General features: G+C 40.0%; 1 protein-coding gene across 2 annotated transcripts in view; it reads right to left on the reverse strand.

Annotated features, from left to right (window-relative positions):
- Nucleotides 1-21,996, reverse strand: part of LGR5 (leucine rich repeat containing G protein-coupled receptor 5) — a 157,545-nt gene that overhangs the window by 40,212 nt on the left and 95,337 nt on the right. For both annotated transcript variants that reach the window (XM_007537593.3, XM_007537592.3), the window contains exon 4: nt 21,008-21,079. In XM_007537593.3, coding sequence (XP_007537655.1) covers nt 21,008-21,079 — 72 coding nt within the window. The remainder of the gene's footprint in view (nt 1-21,007; nt 21,080-21,996) is intronic.

Consider the following 21,996-nt stretch of genomic DNA (forward strand, 5'->3'; position numbering starts at 1 on the left):
ATAAAGTGAATAGGTTTCTCAGATTTTTTTAAAGATCTATTTGTTTATTAATGAGTGGGGATTAGGAGAGAGAACCAGAGCATTACTCTGACACATGTTTTACCTGGGAACAAGCTTGAGACTTCATGCTTGAGAGTCTAACACCTTATCCACTGTGCCACCTTCAGGCTGCAGCCTTCCTAATTTTTACTTCTTTTCTTGTGCACACCACTGCTTTTCTTTAATTTTTTTTTTATTATCTTTATTTATTGTATAGAGACAATCAGAAATCGAGAGGGTAGGGGAAGATAAAGAGGGAGAGAGAAAGAGAGACACCTGCAGCATTACTCCACCACTTGCAAAGCTTTCCCCCTGCAGGTGGGGACCAGGAGCTTGAATTTGGGTCCTTGTACATTGTAATATGTGCGCTCAACCAGGTGCACCACCACCTGGCCCCGTGCACACCGCTTCTTAAAGTGGGAAGGAGGTCTGATTAGTGAGCTGTTACAGTTTCAGAGCCAGCAGAGGGAGCACAACACATTTACTTTCCCCTAATCTAACACAGCCAGTTGTTATAATGACAGCATGTCTTTCCTCATTGAAGAAATCAAAACACAGGCAACTTGAAATCTAACCACCACTACTCTAACATGCTTTCAACTGTTGCACTAATTTTTCCCAATCTCTTCTTAAGGCCCACACATTCGTTTGCATTTCTAAATCTCAGATTAAAAATGAAGAATAGTTGCATTTTAAGTAGCCCATATATTAAGAAGGATTGGAAAATCGTAAGTGGATTAAGAAAAATGTTTTAGGAAGTTTTTAAGACTAAACAGATGCAGGAAGCACACTAGGATCACAAAACAGTCCCCTGCAAACCAAATTTAAACAATTTAGAAACAAGGAATTCTCTGTGGTAAGGAACTAAGCTCTATGAAAAGCAGTCTTTCTTTCTGTCTTTCTTTCTTCCTTTCTTTCTGTTTTCCTCTGTTTGTCACATATGTCATTCTGCTCTCCTCTGGCTTCTACTTCAGTTGACTGAGTGAAAACCAGTGATGCTTCAAGGCCCTGGGCCAAGTTTTGATAATAACTGAGATAAAGTCACTTGGGACAAAGCTTTCGAGTTCAGTGTCATAGCACACTCACAATTAAATTTCCAGTAGAACAACTATCACAGTAGGTGGCTGACACACAGCTTCCAAATATGTCAAACTTCTGTCAACAGATGGAGCTGGGAATGTTTAAGAGAACTCAACACCATCTTGCCTCTTTTCTCCAGCAACAACATGCTCAGTCCCTGTTCACATAAGGTGTAATTTCATCAGAGGATGAGGAGATGATTGTTTTTGTTTGACTGTGAGCAAAGCACATATGTAAACTCTCCTTAGCAACGGCACTGATTAAAGAATGAAGACTTTATTCAAATAATGTGAGCTTCCGCATTTTAGTTGACATGTGGGTTGATTAGTGCCAGTTGCTTATGTATTGAGACTACAAAGTGGCTTGAAAATGACTACTCTTAAAGTTGAGTGCAAACACTGAGGGTAGACTTCCTCCAAACTGAGCCATAGGTTTGTTTTCTTCAATCTGTAAGTCAACTACCAAAGGTTTCTCATGTATCATGAAGGGACCCTGGTATCAGTCCTCAGTGTAGTAAGTCCATTGCTCTGGACAGATCATTATTATTATTATTATTATTATTTTAATGAATCTCCCTCTCTAGAAAAGGTCATCTGCCTGCTTCTTAGTGATCTTAAGACAATTTGCTATCTGAAATGAAGTGAGTAAAATATGAGGATTCCTTGTACTTCTAACATGCCAAATACTAATTCTTCCAGACTTAATGTTCAGCTATCCTGAGTGCAGCATGAAAATGCCAGTTTTTCACCTTAGAGGCTCTCAAGAAAGGAAACTCTTTCTAAAGATCGTGTCTGGAAGTCCATGTCTACCTGGTCTCTGGTCCAAACCTAGTTGAGTGAGTGGTACAATGCTCACATTCACAAGCATTATCGGACCTAATCTTAACAGAGGATCCCAAGGCTAACCTGGAGCATGACGTTAATTATCCATTCACACATACAGGTGTTTCTTACAGAACAAGGTTAAGACTGTGGACGAAGCAGCTGGCAGGGCACAGGTTGTACCTATTCAGTAAGTAAACAAAGAGCTCATATTATGTCAATCTGTTTTTTTTGAGCAGCTGGACATTTTCTATTCATATGCTTGTAAACTGCAATATTTAAGCAGTGGAGTTAAATAACTATATTATTATACAGCTCCATTGTATGTGTTTTTTATCATTTCTGTTTCATGCAGGCCATAAGGTGTGTGTGTATATGTGTGTGTGTGTGTGTGTGTGTGTGTGTAGACAGCTCATTACCTGATTAATTCAGAGATGGAATGAGAAATCTTTGGTTCAAGTGACTATTGAACTAAACAACCATGGCCAAGTCAAAAGACCTCAGCTTTCACATCATAATAATGGGCTGCTTTACAATGAAAGGAAATGATATAACATGGTTTTGTAAACTAAAACTCCTCATAATGATGCAAAACTATTATTTGAAGATGATGAACAGTTTGTGTTTTTGTCTTCTTACTCCTGCAATCCTCCAGATAAGAAGTGAACTCAAATTTTACCTTAAACAAAAGTTTTTTTCCCTTTATTGGGGGATTAATGTTTTACATTTGACACTGAGTATAATAGTTTGTACATACATAACATTTCTCAGTTTTCCACGTAGCTATACAACCCCCCACTAGGTCCTCTGTCATCCTTTTCCAGGACCTGTACTCTTCCCCCCCCCCAAAGTCTTTTACTTTGGTACAATAAACCAAAAACAAAAGCTTTTTTCCCCTACCCCAAAAGCTTTTTTTTTTTTAGTGAATCCTAAAATGTTAGTGAAATTTAGTTCAGAAATGCAGATTATGATTTGCATTATATAGATATAAGAGCTGTCTGTAACTAGGTGTAATCAAAGTCACTCTTATTTCTTAGTCTTAAAAATTATGTGTGTGTGTGTGTGTGTGTGTGTGTATGTAACAAAAGGCCAATAGTTTTTCTTTATACAACACCAAATATAACACCTTTTTTTCTGAAAGCAAAGGAGAAGTGACATGTGATAGGTGGCACACTTTGGGAGAAAATTCCTTGAAAAGACCTTGACATTTAAGCATCCATTAATAAAGTGACGGTAGCAGGACAAAGCCTGCATGAAATTAAGTGCAGCAAAATAAAATACTTTGGCAATGGGAATGGCCCTCCTTTCAGATAAATAAAACCTCTCTCTCATGATGATAAAATGCAAGCTGAAAAATAAGCATTATATGGAAATGGTGACAACTATATGCTCCTTATAACTCACAGTAACGTGATAGATAAAATAAAATAAAATTTTGCTTTACTGCTTCTGCTATTCACAATTACATAATAGGTTTGTGGTAAACTGGGAAGTGCACTAAATTAGGAGAAGTAGGACAAAAAGGAGGTCAAGAATCTGTGACTTAATACTGAAATGTAAGGTTATAGTGATGATTTCTGTTTATTATTTTATTATTATTTTTAAATAAAAAATAAATATTTATTTGTATGATCGAGACAGCCAGAAATTGAGAAGGGGCTGATAGAGAGGGAAAGACAGAGAGACACCTGCAGCACTGCTTCACCACTTGCAAAGCTTTACCCCTGCAGGTGGGGACCCGGGGCTTGAACCTGGGTTCCTGAACATTATAACAGGTGAGCTCAACCAGGTGCACCACCACCCCCTAGTGATGATTTCTTTGAGGGACAATTTAAAAAGTTTTAAAGATATTTAAAATTTATTGGGGGCTGACTGGTGATGCACCTGGTTAAATGCATATATTAGTATGCACAAGGAACCAGGTTCAAGCTCCGGATCCCCTCCTACAAGGGGGAAGCTTCCCGGGTGGTAGAGCAGGGTTGCAGTTATCTGTCTCTCCCTCTCTACCTTTTCTCTCTCTCAATTTTTCTTTGTTCTATCAGATAAAAATAAAGTTAAAAAGAAAGATGTTTTAAGATTTATTTTTACAAGGGACAGGGAGAGAGACCAGAGTACTGCTTGGCTCTAGCATATCATGTGTCAGGGATTGAACCTATGGCCTCAGGCATAAACTCCTCTGCTCTACTTGTTTTTAAATTTTATTTATTTATTTATTTATTTATTTATTTATTTCCAGAGCACTGCTCAGCTCTGGCTGATGGTGGTGCAGGGGATTGAACCTGGCACTTCAGAGCCTCAGGCATGACCATTATACTATCTACCCCACCCTGCTCTACTTGTTGAGCTGTCTCCCTCACCCTTCTAAAGATGAATTTTCATATCTGTAAAGTAAGATCACAACTTGTCACAGAATTGCTTTGGGGAGAGAGAAAGACATGCAGAACTGCTGTGTAGATAGTAAAGCATTCTACAAATGATTGACTATTACTTGAGTAAAACTTTCACATTTTAGAAAGTAATATCACTCCCTCCCTCTTCCTTTAATTTTTGATAAAACTGGAATCTCTCTAGAAGCAGGCTGGGAGTATGGATCGACCTGCCAATGCTTGTGTCCAGCGGAGAAACAATTACAGAAGCCAGACCTTCCACCTTGTGCATCCCATAAAGATTTTGGCTTAGGGGGCCAGCTGGTGATACACCTTGTTAAGCGCTCACATTACAGTGCGCAAGGACCCAGGTTCAAGTCCCTAGTTCCCACCTGCAGGAAGGGATGCATTGGATCGACCTTCCCGTGGTGCATCCCGTGAGTACCCATTCATTGGGGAAACTGACGATCCTTCCTAGCCGACTGAATCCACATGGATCCCAGTCACTTTCAAAGCCAGCAACAAGCAGCTCCTGACAGCTTTCAAGCTGTTGGTCCTGCTCTTCGAGTCCTCCAACTTAATGCTGAGGGGCTGTCCTTTGCCAAACGCGTTCTTATTGGTCAATTGGCGATACAGCATCAGGCAGATGTAAAAAATGGCGACTAATCCCTAGCACTGCAAAAACGGTATCATCTGTTTTCCATCTACACCATGCCTCGGCCTCGCGTGAGCTTAATGTGCAGCTTGACGATACGAGAATCCGGCATGAAGCCCAGCCAGTCTATCTTGGCGTTACTCTCGATCGCACTCTGTCATTTCACAAACATCTCATAAAAACTGCAGCAAAGGTGGGCGCGAGGAACATCATTGCAAAACTGGCCAGCTCCTCATGGGGCGTGAGCGCTTCCACACTACGATCATCATCTCTGGCATTATGCTATTCCACTGCAGAATACTGTGCCCCAGGATGGTTCCGTAGCCCCCATGTCCACTTGGTTGATTCCAAATTATATTCCTCCATGAGGATAATTTCTGGAACCATCTGTTCCACCCCGGTTCCATGGCTGCCAGTTCTTAGCAACATCGCCCCTCCAGATATTCGTCGGGATGCGGCATCATCTAAGTTCATTTCCCACGTCTACGCTCGACAGGACCTGCCAATATACGCGGATATCTTCGCCCACCCTGTCCAACGCTTGATGTCTCGTCACCCAATCTGGTCCCCTACGCCTACACTGAACTTCTCTGTTCCAGACTCTTGGAAACAGAGTTGGCAGTCAGCTGAGGTAAAGAACAAACACCTCATCACAGACCCCTGCAAGCGTCAACCCGGCTTTGACCTAGCACGTTATGATTGGGCCCTCCTCAATCGCTATGGAACAGGCTGTGGCCGGTGCGCTGCTAATGTTCCATCGCTGGGGAGCCAGAGACGACCCGAACTGCCCCTGAGGCTCCAGACAGACTATGACCCACATAGTCAACGACTGCCACCTCTCCAGATTCAAAGGAGGTCTCAAAACTTTACATCAGGCTCAACCTGACGCTGTTGACTGGCTACGCAAGAAGGGCAAACGCTAGAAGAAGAAGAACCTGCAGGAAGAAAGCTTCATGAATGGTGAAGCAGGGCTCCAGATGTCTGTCTCTTTCCCTCTCTCCTCTCAATTTCTCTCTGTCTCTATCCAAAAGTAAATATTTTTTTTTTTTTAAAAAGGAATTTTGGTTCATACTTCCAGAGGGATAAATGAAGGAGAAGATGACCAGAGGGCTCTGAACTCCAATTCCATTGGACCCAGGAAGAGGTAAAGGAAGGGAGGAAGGAAGAAAGAAGGAAAGGAAGAAAGGAAGGAAAGAAAAGATACTCGGAAATAGTAGGTGTGTTAGAAAAGATGATAAGGCAGGTCTGTAGGGAAAAAATGAGCAAATATATTTAAGTATAGATATAATTATATAAATAATAGTTAACCCATATCTGTGATCTTGGGAGAACAAATACAATTTTTAATGGAGGGAATGGGGACACAGAATTCTGGTAGGAAGGGTGTGGAATTATACTTGTTATCTTATAATTTTGTAAATTAATATGAAATCACTAATTAAAAAATTGGAACCTTTCTATAGAATATTATCTTTTGTTTTGTTTTGGGGTGGTAGGGATTCCTGATTCTCTCCTCACCTTAATAAGTATGTGCAGAAGCTACACTATAATTGTGGCAGAGAAAGGAAGCACTTATCTGTCAAGTTACATCATCAAGAGTATAAAAGGACTCCTCTCAGGCTACTCTGGCTGAGGAAATCCAACTTCATCAGAGACCAGAACAAAATTTTCAGTAAGTCTAGGTTTCTACAGTGGTCCTGAGAGGGCTGCAATGGACAAGAAAGAAATGATGTTGTCACAGTTTGGGGACTGACAAGGAAGAACTTGAGGTTAGAGGATCCCACAGTTGCCAAAGGGATTCTCCTAGTCTTTGAACCATGCCTTTTCTTACCATAGGCCCTGGTCAGGACTATCCAGTTTTTCTGACTGACTTCGATAACATTGAGTATCCCAGGTAAGTATGGCAACTTCGCACCTACGCTGCTTGGTTAATCACCCATGAAAAATGTTTTGTTCACCTTCTCCCAGAAAATCTCTTTTTTCTTTTTTTTTTAAAGCTGAACATCACTTTACTTTTTTCATTGATATATTAAGGAGAAATATGGATCTACAAGACAGTGGCTATCACATAGGTACAATTTCTCATCTTTCCTCACTAGATGTCTACACAACACTCCCACCACCAACCTATGTCCTCCTTCAGCGTCTGCACTGGGTTCCCACACCCACTCAACCTCATTCCCCCACTCCTATGCCCAGTCTTTGGCCTTTTGAAATAGACAACACCCACTCCAAGTTTCACCTTGTGTTTTGCCTTTTTTTCATGATTTCTCAATTTCTACCTACATGTGAGATCATTTGGTATTTATCTTTCCACAGGAAATCTTTAAGATCTATATAAAATATATATGTTTTAAGGACAACAAAAAGGAAATAGATATGTATTAAAATGTAATATAATTATATATATATATATATATATATATATATATATATATGTTTTTCTCTGGGACAGAGATCTTGTTCTGCTTCTTGATTATACACCTTAATAGTAGATATGCTATTGAAAGGGGATACAGACTGATGATTAAGAAGTGACCAAGGAAATTAGCAAGACTAGGGAGATAAAAAGTGTCTGAAAGTGTGGAAATGGGGGGTCAGGCGGAAGCGCAAGGACCTGCGAAAGGATCCCAGTTCGAGCCCCAGCTCCCCACCTGCAGGGGAGGCACTTTACAAGAAGTGAAACAGGTCTGCAGGTGTCTATCTTTCTTTCCCCCCTCTGTCTTCCCCTCCTCTCTCCATTTCTCTCTGTTCTACCCAACAGCGGCGACATCATCATCAACAGCGACATCATCAACAACAATAATAACTACAAAACAATAAAACAACAAAGGCAATAAAAGGAAAATAAATAAAAATAAAAAAATAAATGTGGAAATGAAGAGGAAGATCTGATAGGAAGTTAGAGAGGGAAGCAAGGGAATTATGGGGATTCAATATTCCAGTCTGAGTAAGGGGATGTGCAGATAGAGACCCTGCAAGGTCAGGGATGATCTATTATCTAAACTAAGAATAAAATAGATTTGCATATTTACTGCAAAGGCAGTTCTGTAATATCAATGCATTCTGTGTGGTGAAGAACTAGAAAGTAATAGGCAAAAAGGAAAAAAAAATCAATTTTCATGTCAGACAAGACAAAAAAGGTCTATTTTCTTACTTTCTGCCTAAAGTTCTTCCCCTAATGTTATCATTCAAAGCTTACTTGTACACTTTTTAACATGTTGGACAGGTTATTATTTTTTAAAGTATATTTTATCAATTTATTATTGGAGAGACAGAAAGAAATTGAGAGAGGAGGAAAAGATAGGGAGAGAGGCAGAGAGTGCTTCACCACTTGTGAAGCTCTCCCCTTGCAGGTAGGTACCAGGGGCTTGAACCCTGGTCCTTGTGCACTGTAATGTGTGCACTTAACCAGGTGTGCCACCACCTGGTCCCAATTGTATGTTTTTTTTCTTTCTTTTTTTTAATTTTAAAAATTTATTTATTTATTATTGGATAGAGAGAGAAACTGAGGAGGGAGGGGGAGATAAAGAGGGAGAGATATAGAGAGACACCTGCAGCCTTTCTTCACCACTTGTGAAGCTTTCCTCCTGCAGGTGGGGACCAGGGGCTTGAACCTGGGTCTTTGCGCACAGTAGAGCCCGCGCTTAACCAGGTGCGTCACCGCCTGGCCCCGCCCCAATTGTACGTTTTTTAAAATAAAGATTTACTCATTTATTTTCAGGAGAGAGAGAGAGAGAAAGGCACTGCTCAACTCTATGATGGTGCAGGGATTGAAGCTGGGAAGGTTTACTCATTTATTTTCAGGGGGGAGAGAGAGAGTGAGAGAGGGAGAGAGAGAAAGGCACTGCTCAACTCTATGATGGTGTAGGGATTGAAGCTGGGATTTGGTGGCCTCAGACATCTAAGTCTACTCTAATACCATGGTGCTATCTCCTGCCTCCCAAATTTTCTTTTTAAAAGAGAAAATATTTTTTTATTAATTTTTTATTTTTGAGAGAGATGCAGAGAGAGAGAGAGACATATACAGAGAAACACCAGAGCACTGCTCAGCTCTGGCTTATGGTGGTGCAGAGGATTGAACCTGGGATTTAGGAGCCTCAGGCATGAGAGTCTGTTTGCATAACCATTATGCTGTTTCCCCCGCCCAAAAGAGAAAATAATTTGCCAATCTGCTCCATACTCCTGAGAGGGATTTTTCAAGCCATTTTTTAATTTGTGATTAATAGAGGTTTACAGGATTATAAGATTACAGGGCATAGTTCCATATTGCACCAAGTACCAAAGTTCTGTCCCTCCAATCTCCCAATGATAATCACCATAGTTTTCACAAAGTCTAAAGATACTGTTTGTTTGTTTATTTTTGTTTGTTGTTTTTCCAAGTTCGTGAGTTTCAGTCCTCTAGATTTCACATATAAGTGAAACCATCTGGTAGTTGTCTTTCATCTTTTTGCTTATTTTGCTAAGCATAATCACCCCCAGTTCCAGAATGTTTTATGTATAAATGGGATATTGCATGGGTCCAAAATTTTATGAGATCTTTCTTACTATTGTTTCAGAAAATGGTCTTTTATTTACTCCTACAGATAACTAGCAAATATATAGCACACAGACTTCTATCTCCCATTTGGTAATGTTTTTGATGAGACTTTAACTTTAAGGATGAAAGCGTTAGTTAACAGACAAACCATTGATCACTGCTAGTTCACTATCCGGCATGACTGTAACTGTAAATTATTAACATGAATGATTCATGGGGGAAACAAAGACAGAGGTGTGAAGAAAGTTGCAGCTAAACAGCTTACTAGAATTCTTTCAATAAGCAGGATCATGAAGTATGGCATTTTCATGACTGACACTCTTGTTTTTACCTTTGGGTGAGCATTCCCCTCCCCCCCAAGTTGGAAAGAAATGACCGACTCTCTTGCACATACCTTTATATACTTTGCAAAACTATTTAAAATATATGAATGGGACTGGTGAGCTAGCTCAGCTGCTTTGGTATGCACACAATCTAGGTTAAAACTTGACTCCCACAGCACAGATGGAAGTGTTGGTGCTGTGGTTTCTTTTCCTTTTTCCTTTTTATTTGATAGGACAGAGAGAAACCTAAAGAGGAGAGACAGAGAAAGAGGGGGTGGGGGGAGAGAGAGAGATGGAGGGAGACTTGAGACACTGCTTTACTATTAGTGAAGCGTTTCTCCTATAGGTGGGGACTGGGGCTTGAACTTAGGTTCTTGAGCATGACAACATGTGCGCTTAAGGGAGTGCACCACCACTTGGACCATGGTGCAGTTCTCTCTCTCTCTCTCTCTCTTTATCTCGCCTTATCTAGGTCTCTTTTTATTTAGCTGAGAAAGTTTTCCAGGACATGTGGAGCCCAGCAACAATTAAAAAAAATAAAAATAAGGGGCCAGGCGGTAGTGCAGCAGGTTAAGTGCACATGGCGCGAAATGAAAGGACCAGCGTAAGGATACCAGTTTGAGTCCCTGGCTCCCCACCTGCAGGGGTGTCACTTCACAAACGGTGACACAGGTCTTTCTCTCCCCCTCTCTGTCTTCTCCTTCTCTCTCCATTTCTCTCTGTCCTATCCAACAATAGCAATGGCGACAATAACATTAACAACAAGGGCAACAAAATGGGAAAAATAGCCTCCAGGAGCAGTGGATTCATAGTGCAAGCACCGAGCCCCAGCAATACACATGGAGGCAAAAAAAAGAACAAAACCTAAAATAAAATAAAATTATAACCCCTCCTAAGATAAAAACATGAACCCAGTGATTTCACTTATAAAACTTAAGAAACAAAAATATTCTCAATTATTCTCTTTTATGGTGAAGTGAAAATAATGTTTCAAGTTTCTATATGATACCATACACATATACAGTACCTAAACTCCTGTGATGGTGGCATTTTACTGCTTGGGAACGTTGGAGGTGAATTTATCAGGAAATCCTTACATTAAAATAATTTTATTATGAGATCTTTGTAATTATGATTAAACCACCAGGATGGAACATTATGACATAGACCCTTTCTTTAAAGATAGGTTTGTTTGTTTTTGCCTCCAGGGTTATCTGGGATTGTTGCTGGCACTACGAATCCACTGCTCCTGGCAGCCATATTTTTTCCATTGTATTGGATAGGACAGAGAAATTGGCGGGGGGGAGACAGAAAGACACCTGCAGATTTGCTTTGCCACTTTGAAGCATCTCCCCTGGAGGTGGGGAGTAGAGGGCTTGAACCTGGATCCTTGCATGGGTCCTTGTACTTAGTACTATGTGCGCTTAACTGGGTGTGCCACTGCCTGGCACCCAAGATTTATTTGAGCTGAGAGAGAGAGAGAATGAATATGAGCTTATGTGGTGCAGTGGTACAACCCCTGCATGTCAATTTGATGCCTCACCTGCTTCCATTCCAGGCCACTATAATATGAATTATTAAATATTGTATTCATATTGATTTACATGAAATTTTCATCATAGCACAAGACACTTTTGCTATTATTTGCTGGGGAATTATGCAGATGCAGTCACATCTGCCAAGCTGTCCCCTCAGGCTTTGCCACTTCCTGCGGTATTTTTGCAGTGCCTTTTTCAACCAATCCTGTCCCCACATGTCACTCCTGGTTGTTGCCCTATAAAGCCCTTCTCCTTCCGCCCCTCATTGTCTTGCCGGCCTTTCACTTAGGTGATTAGATGCAAGGGAGGGTGGTCCGGGAGGCGGCCATTTTTGCTACCTCCACGTGGCCCAAACCACTGCGCTCTCACCCAACTCTGAGGTGCCCATACGAATAAAGATTTGTGTTCTCTCTTCACTCCGGATCTCCTCTCTCTTTTCTCCGGGGCGCAGCCAAACAATTATTAACTTTTTTTTTTTTTTTTTAACATTTGTGACGTGACTACAAAGTGAGATTCCACTTTTTAATGAAATCCCCATCCATGTTTGAGGAAGATATTAATCATATGAATATATAATAAATACCATGATTGCTCATGTAGGAATTTCTGCTTTTGTCTTTCTAATCTCCATCTTGCTTATTTGCAACATTTTTCCTTTTAAAAATTTTTTAACTATCTATATTTCTTGAATAGAGATAGCCAGAAATCTAGAGGGGAGGGGAATGAGATAGAGAGAGGGAGAGATAGAGAGACACCTGTAGCACCACTTCACTACTTGCAAAGCTTCCCCCCTGCAGATGGGGGCTAAAGGCTTGAACCTACCTGGGTTCTTTCGCACTACAACATGTGTGCTCAACTAGGTACTCCAACACCCGGCCCCTTATTTGAAATTTAATTTTTTTTTTTCTATCTCTCTAGCTTGCAGAGAGAGAAAGTCTACAAGTTATGGAAGTACAACAAATAGAGACTAGGTAGCTGCCTTAATTAGTAGCCTGATGGAGTATCTAAAAGAACTGAACCTTTGTCTCTGTGGTATTGTTGAGGCGTATAAAACACCAATCACACACACACACAGTATATTATAACCAGAGCATAGTTCAACTCTGGCTTAAGATGGTGCTAGAGACTTAACCTGGGATCTCAGAACTGCAGGCCTTAAAGTCTGTTGTATAAACCACTGTATTATCTCCCTAGTCTTACATATTATTTTTAAGTCAACATATTTAACTTGCTCCATTTCTCAGAGGTCAACACTACTGTGGATTTTGTAACAGGGAGATGATTTACAATCAACAACATTAACTTCTTCAGTTTTTTTTTTTTTTCCATAAAAAAACAAAGACCTACTTTAGTCTCCCAGGTAGCACCAGGATTTGAAATCTGGTGATTTTTTTTTTAATCCCCCATTGCCTTACAGCCAATCACTCATCAGGCTTCTTCAATTTATCTTCATCTCCTAGACTCTCCATTTCCACTGTCTAGTTAAGACTCTTATCTCTTCACACCTGCATTACTGCAACAGCCTCTTAGCTGGTCTTTTTGCCTTTGATGTTTTATCTCTTCAATTAATCTTGTAGACTGCTGCCAGATGAATCTCTCTAAAAGTGGGCACTATGTCCTTCGCCTGCCAGGACTCCACAGTTTTTCCACATTAGCATTCCATTCAATCCCGAATTCCTCATACTCATTTTCACTATCCACCTTGTCTACCCAAACTTTTCTCTGCCAAGTCCCTTTCCTAACTCCTTCCCATAGTACTTCTGGGGTTGTGTTTAATGTGCACCCTATTTCCTGCCTATCCAAATTTCATCTTTCTTTCTTCCTTCCTTCTCTCCTTCCTCCCTCCCTCCCTTTTTTTTTTTTCTTTTTTCTTTTTTTGCCTCCAGGGTTATCTCTGGGGCTCGGTGCCTGTACCATGAATCCACTGCTCCTGGAGGCCTTGCCCCCACACTCCCATTTTGTTGCCACTGTTGTTATTGCTGTCATTGTTGTTGGGTAGTACAGAGAGAAATGGAGAGTGGAAGGAAGACAGAGAGGGAGAGAAAGATAAGACACCTGCAGACCTGCTTCACCACTTGAGAAGCAACCTCCCCACAGGCGATGAGCCGGGGGCTTGAACTGGGATCCTTACACCAGTCCTTGTGCTTTGTACCGTGTGTGCTTAACCCACTGCCCAAATTTCATTTTGTTTTCTTTTTCGTTTTTATTGGGGGATTAATGCTTTACAGTTGACAGTAAATACAATATTTTGTACATGCATAACATTTCCCAGTTTTCCACATAACAATGCAACCCCCACTAGGTCCTTTGCCATCCTGTTTCCAAATTTCATTTTCTAAGACTTGACATTCTGTCTCCCCAAACTGTTCTTTTGAAACAGGGCGTTTGTCACTAAGACAGTGTGAAACCTAAATCTTACAGATAGTTGAATTCTAAAATCTTTGAAGGAATCACCAGGATCTAACTCTCAGCTCAGGAAGGGGAGGTAGGAAAAGCCAGGAAGTAGAGACAAGATTTTGGAGAGAGGGAACACTGAGTTTTTAGACTGTTGTCAAATCTGAGGCATTAGTTGAGTCTGAACAATAGTTTAGAACCTACTTAAGAGTTTGAGGCTATAGTTTAATCATTCAAGTATTTGAGTGCTTTCTTTGCCAATGTACCTGGTACTGAACACCTAGCAATAAACCAGGCTGACAGAGTCACAACCTTTATGGAAGGTGTATGCTAAATGGAAGTCAGAAAATTAAATTAGTATAATGAGCTATTAAGTGAAGAACAGTGCAGGATAGGAGCACCTAGTCTAATAAGTCTTGGTTTTCTTTGAGATCTCAACCTGCATTTCAAGGTTTCTGTGTGACTTATTTAATTGTTCCTCTTCAGACACATATATTTAAGACCTAATTCATTATTTCTGAGAAAGACAAGATTGTGTAGTAGTAAAATAAGCAGATTTTGGAATTAGAAAGATTAGTGTTTTTTTTCTAGACTAATTTCTACCCTGACTCCATCATTAATCTTATAAATCTCTCTGAGATTTTTGCTTTCTCGTCACAAAGGAAGGAATATACTACATACACTCCTACCTCATGAGATTGCTGCAAAGATGATATGGTAAAAGGATGCTGGTAAAAGATTGGACACATAGCTGAACATGCTAGAGCATAGGAAGTCTCCGGTTCAATTCCTGGCATCACTATAAACCAGAGTTGAGCAATGCTCTGGGCTCTTGTTATTTCTCTCATACATATTAATAATCTTCATAAAAAGTGCTACATTGGGTGGAGGGTAGATAGCATAATGGTTATGCAAACAGACTCTCATGCCTGAGGCTCCAAAGTCCCAGGTTCAATCCCCCAACACTACCATAAGCCAGAGCTGAACAGTGCTCTGGTTAAAAAAAAAAAAGTGCTACATATGAAAAAGATGATGTTGTGTGGATAGTGATTATGCCTAGCAAAATAAGTAAAGGGATGAAAGACAATCAGATGGTTTCACTCATATGTGGAATCTAGAGAACTGATACACATGAACTTGGAAAAAAACATAGCCAAAAAAAAAAAAAAAAAACCCAAAACCAAACAAAAACAGAAGCAAGTAAATTGCTTCTAAAACTTTGTGAGAGCTATAGTGGTTATCTTTCAGGGATGGGAGAACTTTGGTGTGTGTAGAGCTAGCTATATATACCCTGTCATCTTACAATCTGGTAACCCACTATCAATAACAATAAAAAAAATTCACCTCAGTTACAATGCATTCCTAATATGCTGGCACTTTCTGAGAAAAGAAAAACCCAAACCACAGTGTGTCTTTATTATATAGGCTTGTAAATTTCCCTTTCCAAAACCATTTTAGTGGAAGGAATAGTGTCATTAATACTAAAACCATGTTTTTTTTTTTTCTTTTAAAACCCTTTGATCTCTTAATCTTATTCTCTTAGTTACCTCACTTTGCTTTCTTTTTGTCTGCTTATACCTCCCTGTCTTCTGTTACTTCCTTTCCATTCTATATCCTAGGTTTGAAATCCAATAGGCTCCTGAATATTAACGGGAGAAAGCTGCTGTTGGTTCAAGGCTTGCCTTACTTTCTCTTCAGCGACTGTGAGTCCCACCTCTTCTTACTCTTCCTCCTCACCTATTCCTTTTGCTTACACTCTCACACTGGTATTAGCAAAATCCAACTATAAAGAGTCTAGGAAGAGTCTGGGTTTTGAAATTACTGACATGGCAGAGTTCATAGCATCTGGAGGGAGGTGTCTGTAGCCCCCCCTAGTTGACAGTATAACATTATACGTGGACAAATAAGGCAGATATTGTACATTCTTCTTGGGATTTAACATAGAGCCTTCTGTTCTGAAGATGACTATTACCTAGTTGGGGAATTGAGAAAATAATAAGGACTCATCTAATTTTCCACTCATTTTCTATTTACCAACCTGTAATTTTTGTGACTGTGGATATTAGCTTTGCTACTACAGACTTGGAATGAAAACCAATATGTATTAAGTAATTAAGTTATAAATAAAAAACTTATAGATAATTATTAACGGATTAAGTTATCTGCCAGTGCAGGTGTCTGCTGTCTGGTTAACTTGGCACAGATGACTGTCAGTCTCTTGATCATCTTGAACTTAAGTAAAGGCAGATGTTTGAACATCATTAATGATTATCAATAAATGAAACTATGAGCTTTTCATAGAACAATTCCTTGACTATTAATACAAAGATATAAGGACATGGGAAGGATTAAGTTTTGAGTTTCCATTAAATCATAGTAATCTGACCCTAGTCCTCAAATAACTATAATGCCAACAGTTTCTTGGTGGAACACAGATCATTACGAGTACTGATTACATTTGTTATTCCTTTCCAAAAACAAACAAACAAACAAACAAACAAACAAAACAGAAAGGAAGTTAGGTTACATTTGATTACATTACAAAAAACTCTAGTTGGTGTCTGGGCAGTTAGACTATGTGCATTTAGTTCAGGCTGCCTCTGGGTTACTGGGCTGTGACACCTGGGTCTGCCCTTTTTCTTAGCTGAGTATTTCCTGATGTAAAAGCATCCGGACAGAGTTGAAACGTAGAAATGTACCTATGCGTTTTCACTGTGAATAAAGCAAACTATCTTTTGTTTATGTGAACTGGAAAATTACATCCCTTGACACAATGAGTGCAAAGTTTCTTCCTCACAACATTATTACCAATTTCAATGTATCAAATAAGGTTTCTAAAACCTTATTCAGTGAAGCCAAGTCTATATGGGTGGCAAAAAGTATACCAATGATCCATTTCAGTTACTCTTAACTACGTTTCAGCTGTAGGCCACTTTGATTTTGTCACAGGACACTAATCATTGTCATTTCTCAAAAGTATTGTGTATACAAGTCACCTGAGGATTTTGTTAAGATGAAGCTCCTGGTTAAATAAGAGGGAGATGAGGCCCAAGGCTCTGCATCTATCAGATGCTGCTGGGGGTCCACAGACACACATTTCAATAGCTGGGTGACAACATGCCACCACTTGCCTTCATCTGCCAAATGATTAGGCAGGTGTGAGCTGTTTCAGTTAAACACAAATATGCAATACCCTTTAATTCCTATTTTGAGTGCAGTTCCTACCTTCATGCAAAGTGTGAATTTTGTTATTTCTTCAGGTCTGTGGCATTCAGGAGAATGCTTGCAAATCATCTAAAGAAACTCTACAGGATACTAGCTTTCCCAGTCCTCATTGGAAGAAACACTTAACTACAGAATTAACCCAGCTAGACAATAGCGGTGTCTGGGTCCGATCTTGAGAGATTTCTAGTTTCAATTGACTGGTACCCTGCAAATGAAACCTTTTTGCATCTTTAGTAGAGGAACTTCCTTTCAGAAGTCACAAGGTCTGCGCCCTTGTAGGGTGATATACTCACAGCTCCTGTGGAGTGGTATGTTTCTTAGAGAATGAATACACAATACATGGGAAATCAAAAATGGAGTGAATCAGAAACAGAGAAAAATAGAAAGCACTAGAAAAACTGCTCAGTAAAGGTCTAAGCATTTTGACTCCACTCCAAGTAGAGTTGGGCAATTGAATGAATGGCCTCTTAGATGCTGAAGGCATAGCTGAGACAGCCTCACCCTCTTCATTATTCTCATGACATGGAAGTAGCAGGAAGGATAAAACATGGCATGGAAAAGAAAGGAATTGGATAAGGAGTGCAGATTTGCAATGACTATTCAACTCAAAGGTGATGTCTTAAAGTTTTTTGGTTTTGCTGAAACAGACCAGAAAGAAATACTATTGAATGTTTTGAAATACCAGTCACACTTTAAAAGGGGCTGTAGCTGGACCCTCTAAACTGAATAGGTTGGCACAATGCAAGGTCTTCATGGTTGGTGGTGAAGTCTGTTTATAAAGCTTTTTTTTGGTCACATTTTAATTCTTTTTTTTTTTTTTAGACTCTCTTTTAAAAAAAAATTAAAAATATTTATTTATTTATTTTCCCTTTTGTTGCCCTTGTTGTTTAACATTGTTGTGGTACACATTTTAATTCTTGTGTCAAAGAATTACAAAAGGTACGAGGAAAAGCAGCACAGAGGCACACACTGCTAATATTCAATGCTTAGCATATGTCCTGGACAGAGGGCCCCCCAACAAACATTATATAACCAGCTGATAACAAACCATACTGGGGGCTGCGGATCCATCTAGATATCTGCCTTAGTCTGGATATGACAAGTGCCATATTAGAATGTTAACCCTTGGCTTTTTCACAGGGAACACACACTTATATAGTTTCAAAGGTAATTGTTTTCATGAACTAGAAACCAAAGGTAAGAGACACCTGGCGAACAGCAAATATCTTGATGGTAAGAAACCAAATCTGAATACTTTTATCAGAGAGGCACCACCCAGTTTGAGTGAACAAAAGATTCATGGTTTTCTCTTTCTCAAAGAGTTCACTTCTGTGTGCTCTGTTTGTGATCTTCTTTCAGCTGATAGTGGCATTTGGTTACACACTCTTATCCTTCTATCTTGGGCCTGCCTCACATCTGTTTAAAGTTCTTATTGGCCACTGCTATTATCCTGCTTTCAATTCAGCTACTAGACCCCATGCCCTTACACAGACAACCTGACTAGAGAGCACTTTGCTTCTCTGGCTGCTGCTGCTTCTCTTCAGGAAAATGCTGTGCAGGAAAGAAGGAATGATACTGTGATGCCATCAAGGAGCTCCTGAAAATGCCAGAGACCTAGTTCATGCTACAAAAGGGCCCTTGTGGGCCCTTTTATCTATGTTTATCTCTATAGGCTGGTGAAAACCTAGGAAGTTGCTTTGTTTCACTGGAGTGAAAAGCTCAAACGATCTTAAGCATAGATTTGCTTCCATTAAAAAAGATCTAAGGCAGCAGGTATCATCCCCAAACCTCACCTTTCTTCTCTGTACCACCTCAGTAAAAGACATTAAACAAACTAGATGTAATTATTTATTTATTTATTAAATTTATTTTATTTTATTTATTTATTCCCTTTTGTTGCCCTTGTTGTAGTTATTATTGTTGTTGTCGTTGTTGGATAGGACAGAGAGAAACGGAGAGAGGAGGGGAAGACAGAGAGGGGGAGAGAAAGATAGACACCTGCAGACCTGCTTCACTGCCTGTGAAGGGAGTCGGGGTTCGAACCGGGATCCTTATGCCGGTCCTTGTGCTTTGCGCCACCTGCGCTTAACCCGCTGCGCTACAGCCCGATTCCCCTAGATGTAATTATTAACTGATGGATTCTTTACAATGTATTCCTTCCTCCCACCCACCCTTCTTTCTTTCCCTTTCCTTTCCCTCCCTCCCTTCCTTCCTCCCTCCCTTCCTTCGATTCTTTCCTCCTCTTCTTCCTTCAAATTTTTATTTTATTTTTTTACTAGAGCTCTGGTTTATGGTGGGGCTGGGGATTGAACCTGGTGCACTGGAGTCTCAAGGCATGAAAGTCATTTGGATAACCATTATGCATATGCCCCCAGGATCTACAGTTTTTCAACTAGTCTCTACAATATTTACTTGGTCTTTTAAAATATATTGATATCCCTCATCATTCTAGATCAAATTCGCATATTTTGTTGGACCTCATTGTAAGTAAGATGACATCATATATGACACTATGGTTACTGAAAATGATATTGTTAACGCACATTAGATGGAATGAAGATTTACTGACCAATGGAACTAAGGAGATAGCATAATCAAAAAGCCTCTTATGACTGAGGCACAAGTAGTCCCAGGTTCAATCCCCAGCGCCATCATAAACCAGAACTGAGCAGTGTTCTGGTAAAAATAAAAAAATAATAAAAAAAAAACTGACCAAGGCTCTCATGGCATTCTTGTGAAATAAACAGTGTAGCAGCTTATATTCTCCTATTCAAAACATTTAGCTGGTATAAAATTTATTTTTTGTTAAGAATATCTATTTGGGGGAGTCGGGTGGTAGAGCAGCGGGTTAAGCGCACGTGGTGCAAAGCGCAAGGACCGGCATAAGGATCCCGGTTCAAGCCCCCAGCTCCCCACCTGCAGGGGGGTTGCTTCACAAGTGGTGAAGCAGGTCTGAAGGTGTCTATCTGTCTCTCCCCTTCTCTGTCTTCCTCTCCTCTCTCCATTTCTCTCTGTCCTATCCAACAACAATGACAGCAATAACAACAATAATAACAACAATGATAAACAACAAGAGCAACAAAAGGGATAAAAATGGCAAGAAAAATATCTATTGGGCTAAATGAATAAAGGTTAGAAAATCCTGATGGGAAAGTTGTAGAGTGCATGATCCTATGACTGTATGTGGCTGTGTGTGGTATATGAATCCATGTATGTGTATGTGTAGCTGCACCTGTGGGATTGTTTGTGAGTATGTGGGACTGTTTGTCTGTATGTCTTTGTGTGGTGATGGGGGAGCTCTTGGTGGAATCCTGCACACCCAAGCTTTAGGCTTTAAGAGATGCCATTAATGGGCTAGGAAGACAGAATAATGGTTACACAAAAACAACAACAACAACAAAAACATCAGCTTTCATGCCTGAGGCTCTGAGGTGCCAGGTTCAATTCCCAATACTGAGCAGTGCTCTGTTACCTCTCTTTCTTTCTGTCTCTCTCATTAAGATAAATGAGTGAAATTTAAAAAAAGAGAGAGACAGACATGCCATTAGCTTACTGGTTTGAGGATCCATGATATACACACAGAATTTAACAAGTCAATTCTTGACTCAGCAAAATTACATTACCAGGTAGCTCTGGATAATCTTAAAAAAAAAAAAAAAAGAATAATTGGAAGGTGCTAAGATGTTTAGATTGTGACTCCCATTTTCCTAGGTACAATGGAAGCATTATTTTTACTGGGATTCAGGAACTAAAGTATTAGAGGGGAGGGTAGAATGAGATCCAGGAAGTAGACATTTTTGTCCTGGGAAACCAGCTTCCAACTGCAGGTGTCAGGATTAAGACTCCGCTCTGAATCTCCCTCTCACATGAACTCGTTAGTGAAGATGTAAAGAATTGTGCCTTTACTTCACAATTTATTTAGAGATCTCCCTCAGTCAAAGGATGGACTAAAGGGGTCAAGTGGACACTTCCATGATCCTTCACAAGCTTATATTGAAAACACTTTAAAACTTCAGCTATACTTACAGGGACTGAAGATTTCGCAAATTCTGTAGAGCTTCAGTGGGTACTTGTCTCAGGTGATTATTCTGCAGCATACTTCACATTAAAAAAAAAAAAAGAAGAAACATAATAAAAAGAGTTAACAACCATTAGCAATAACTCCCAGGCACTGCTCCAGGTCTCAGGGAAACGGCAGAACATAGGAAAAACAAAAAACCAAAACAAACCAAAAACCTAATCTGCATCCTTCAGAGGATGGAACATTCTCTACTGTTGTTGATCCAAGTTGAGGGCAAGGTCCTATGAGGGCCCACAAAGGGGTCTATTGTGTTGCTCCTGATAGAGATGACTGGCAATATTAGGGAGAGGGATTTATTCGAGATCTAGGTCCATCATGTCTGTTTGGGAATCTCAGGACTCCCTGACTAGGGTCCCAGCTGATGGGGGGGGGAGGGGTACATTTTTTTAAGAAGCTCCTGGAAATGACAAAATTTATCTCATTTATGAGCAGTGAAGTAGCACAGAAAGTCTATCATATATGGACTTCTGTTGGTTTTGTCTTCGTTGCTCCCATATAGTGCTGGGCACTGAACCTAAGGCTTGGCAGATGCAAGGCACTGCTCAAATCTGGCTTATGGTGGTGTGGGGGATTGAACCTGGTACTTTGGAACTTCAGGCATGAGAGTCTCTTTGCATAACCATTATGCTATCTACCCCCCCATCAAGGCAGATTTTCTACAGCAGAAACACTTCTTGATCCTTATAAGGTATTATTTTAAATGTGATTAGAAACTGTTATTGAAGGGTTTGAATCAGGAGATAAGGTAATCTCATGTTTTTTTTTTAAAAAAATATTTATTTTCCCTTGTTTTTTATTGTTGTAGTTATTATTGCTGTTGTTATTGATGTCGTCGTTGTTGGAGAGAGTAGGGGAAGACAGAGGGGAAGAGAAAGTTAAGACACCTGCAGACCTGCTTCACTGACTGTGAAGTGACTTCCCTGCAGGTGGGGAG

Source organism: Erinaceus europaeus, chromosome 7 (assembly GCF_950295315.1).
Source record: "Erinaceus europaeus chromosome 7, mEriEur2.1, whole genome shotgun sequence".
Classification (NCBI taxonomy): domain Eukaryota; kingdom Metazoa; phylum Chordata; class Mammalia; order Eulipotyphla; family Erinaceidae; genus Erinaceus; species Erinaceus europaeus.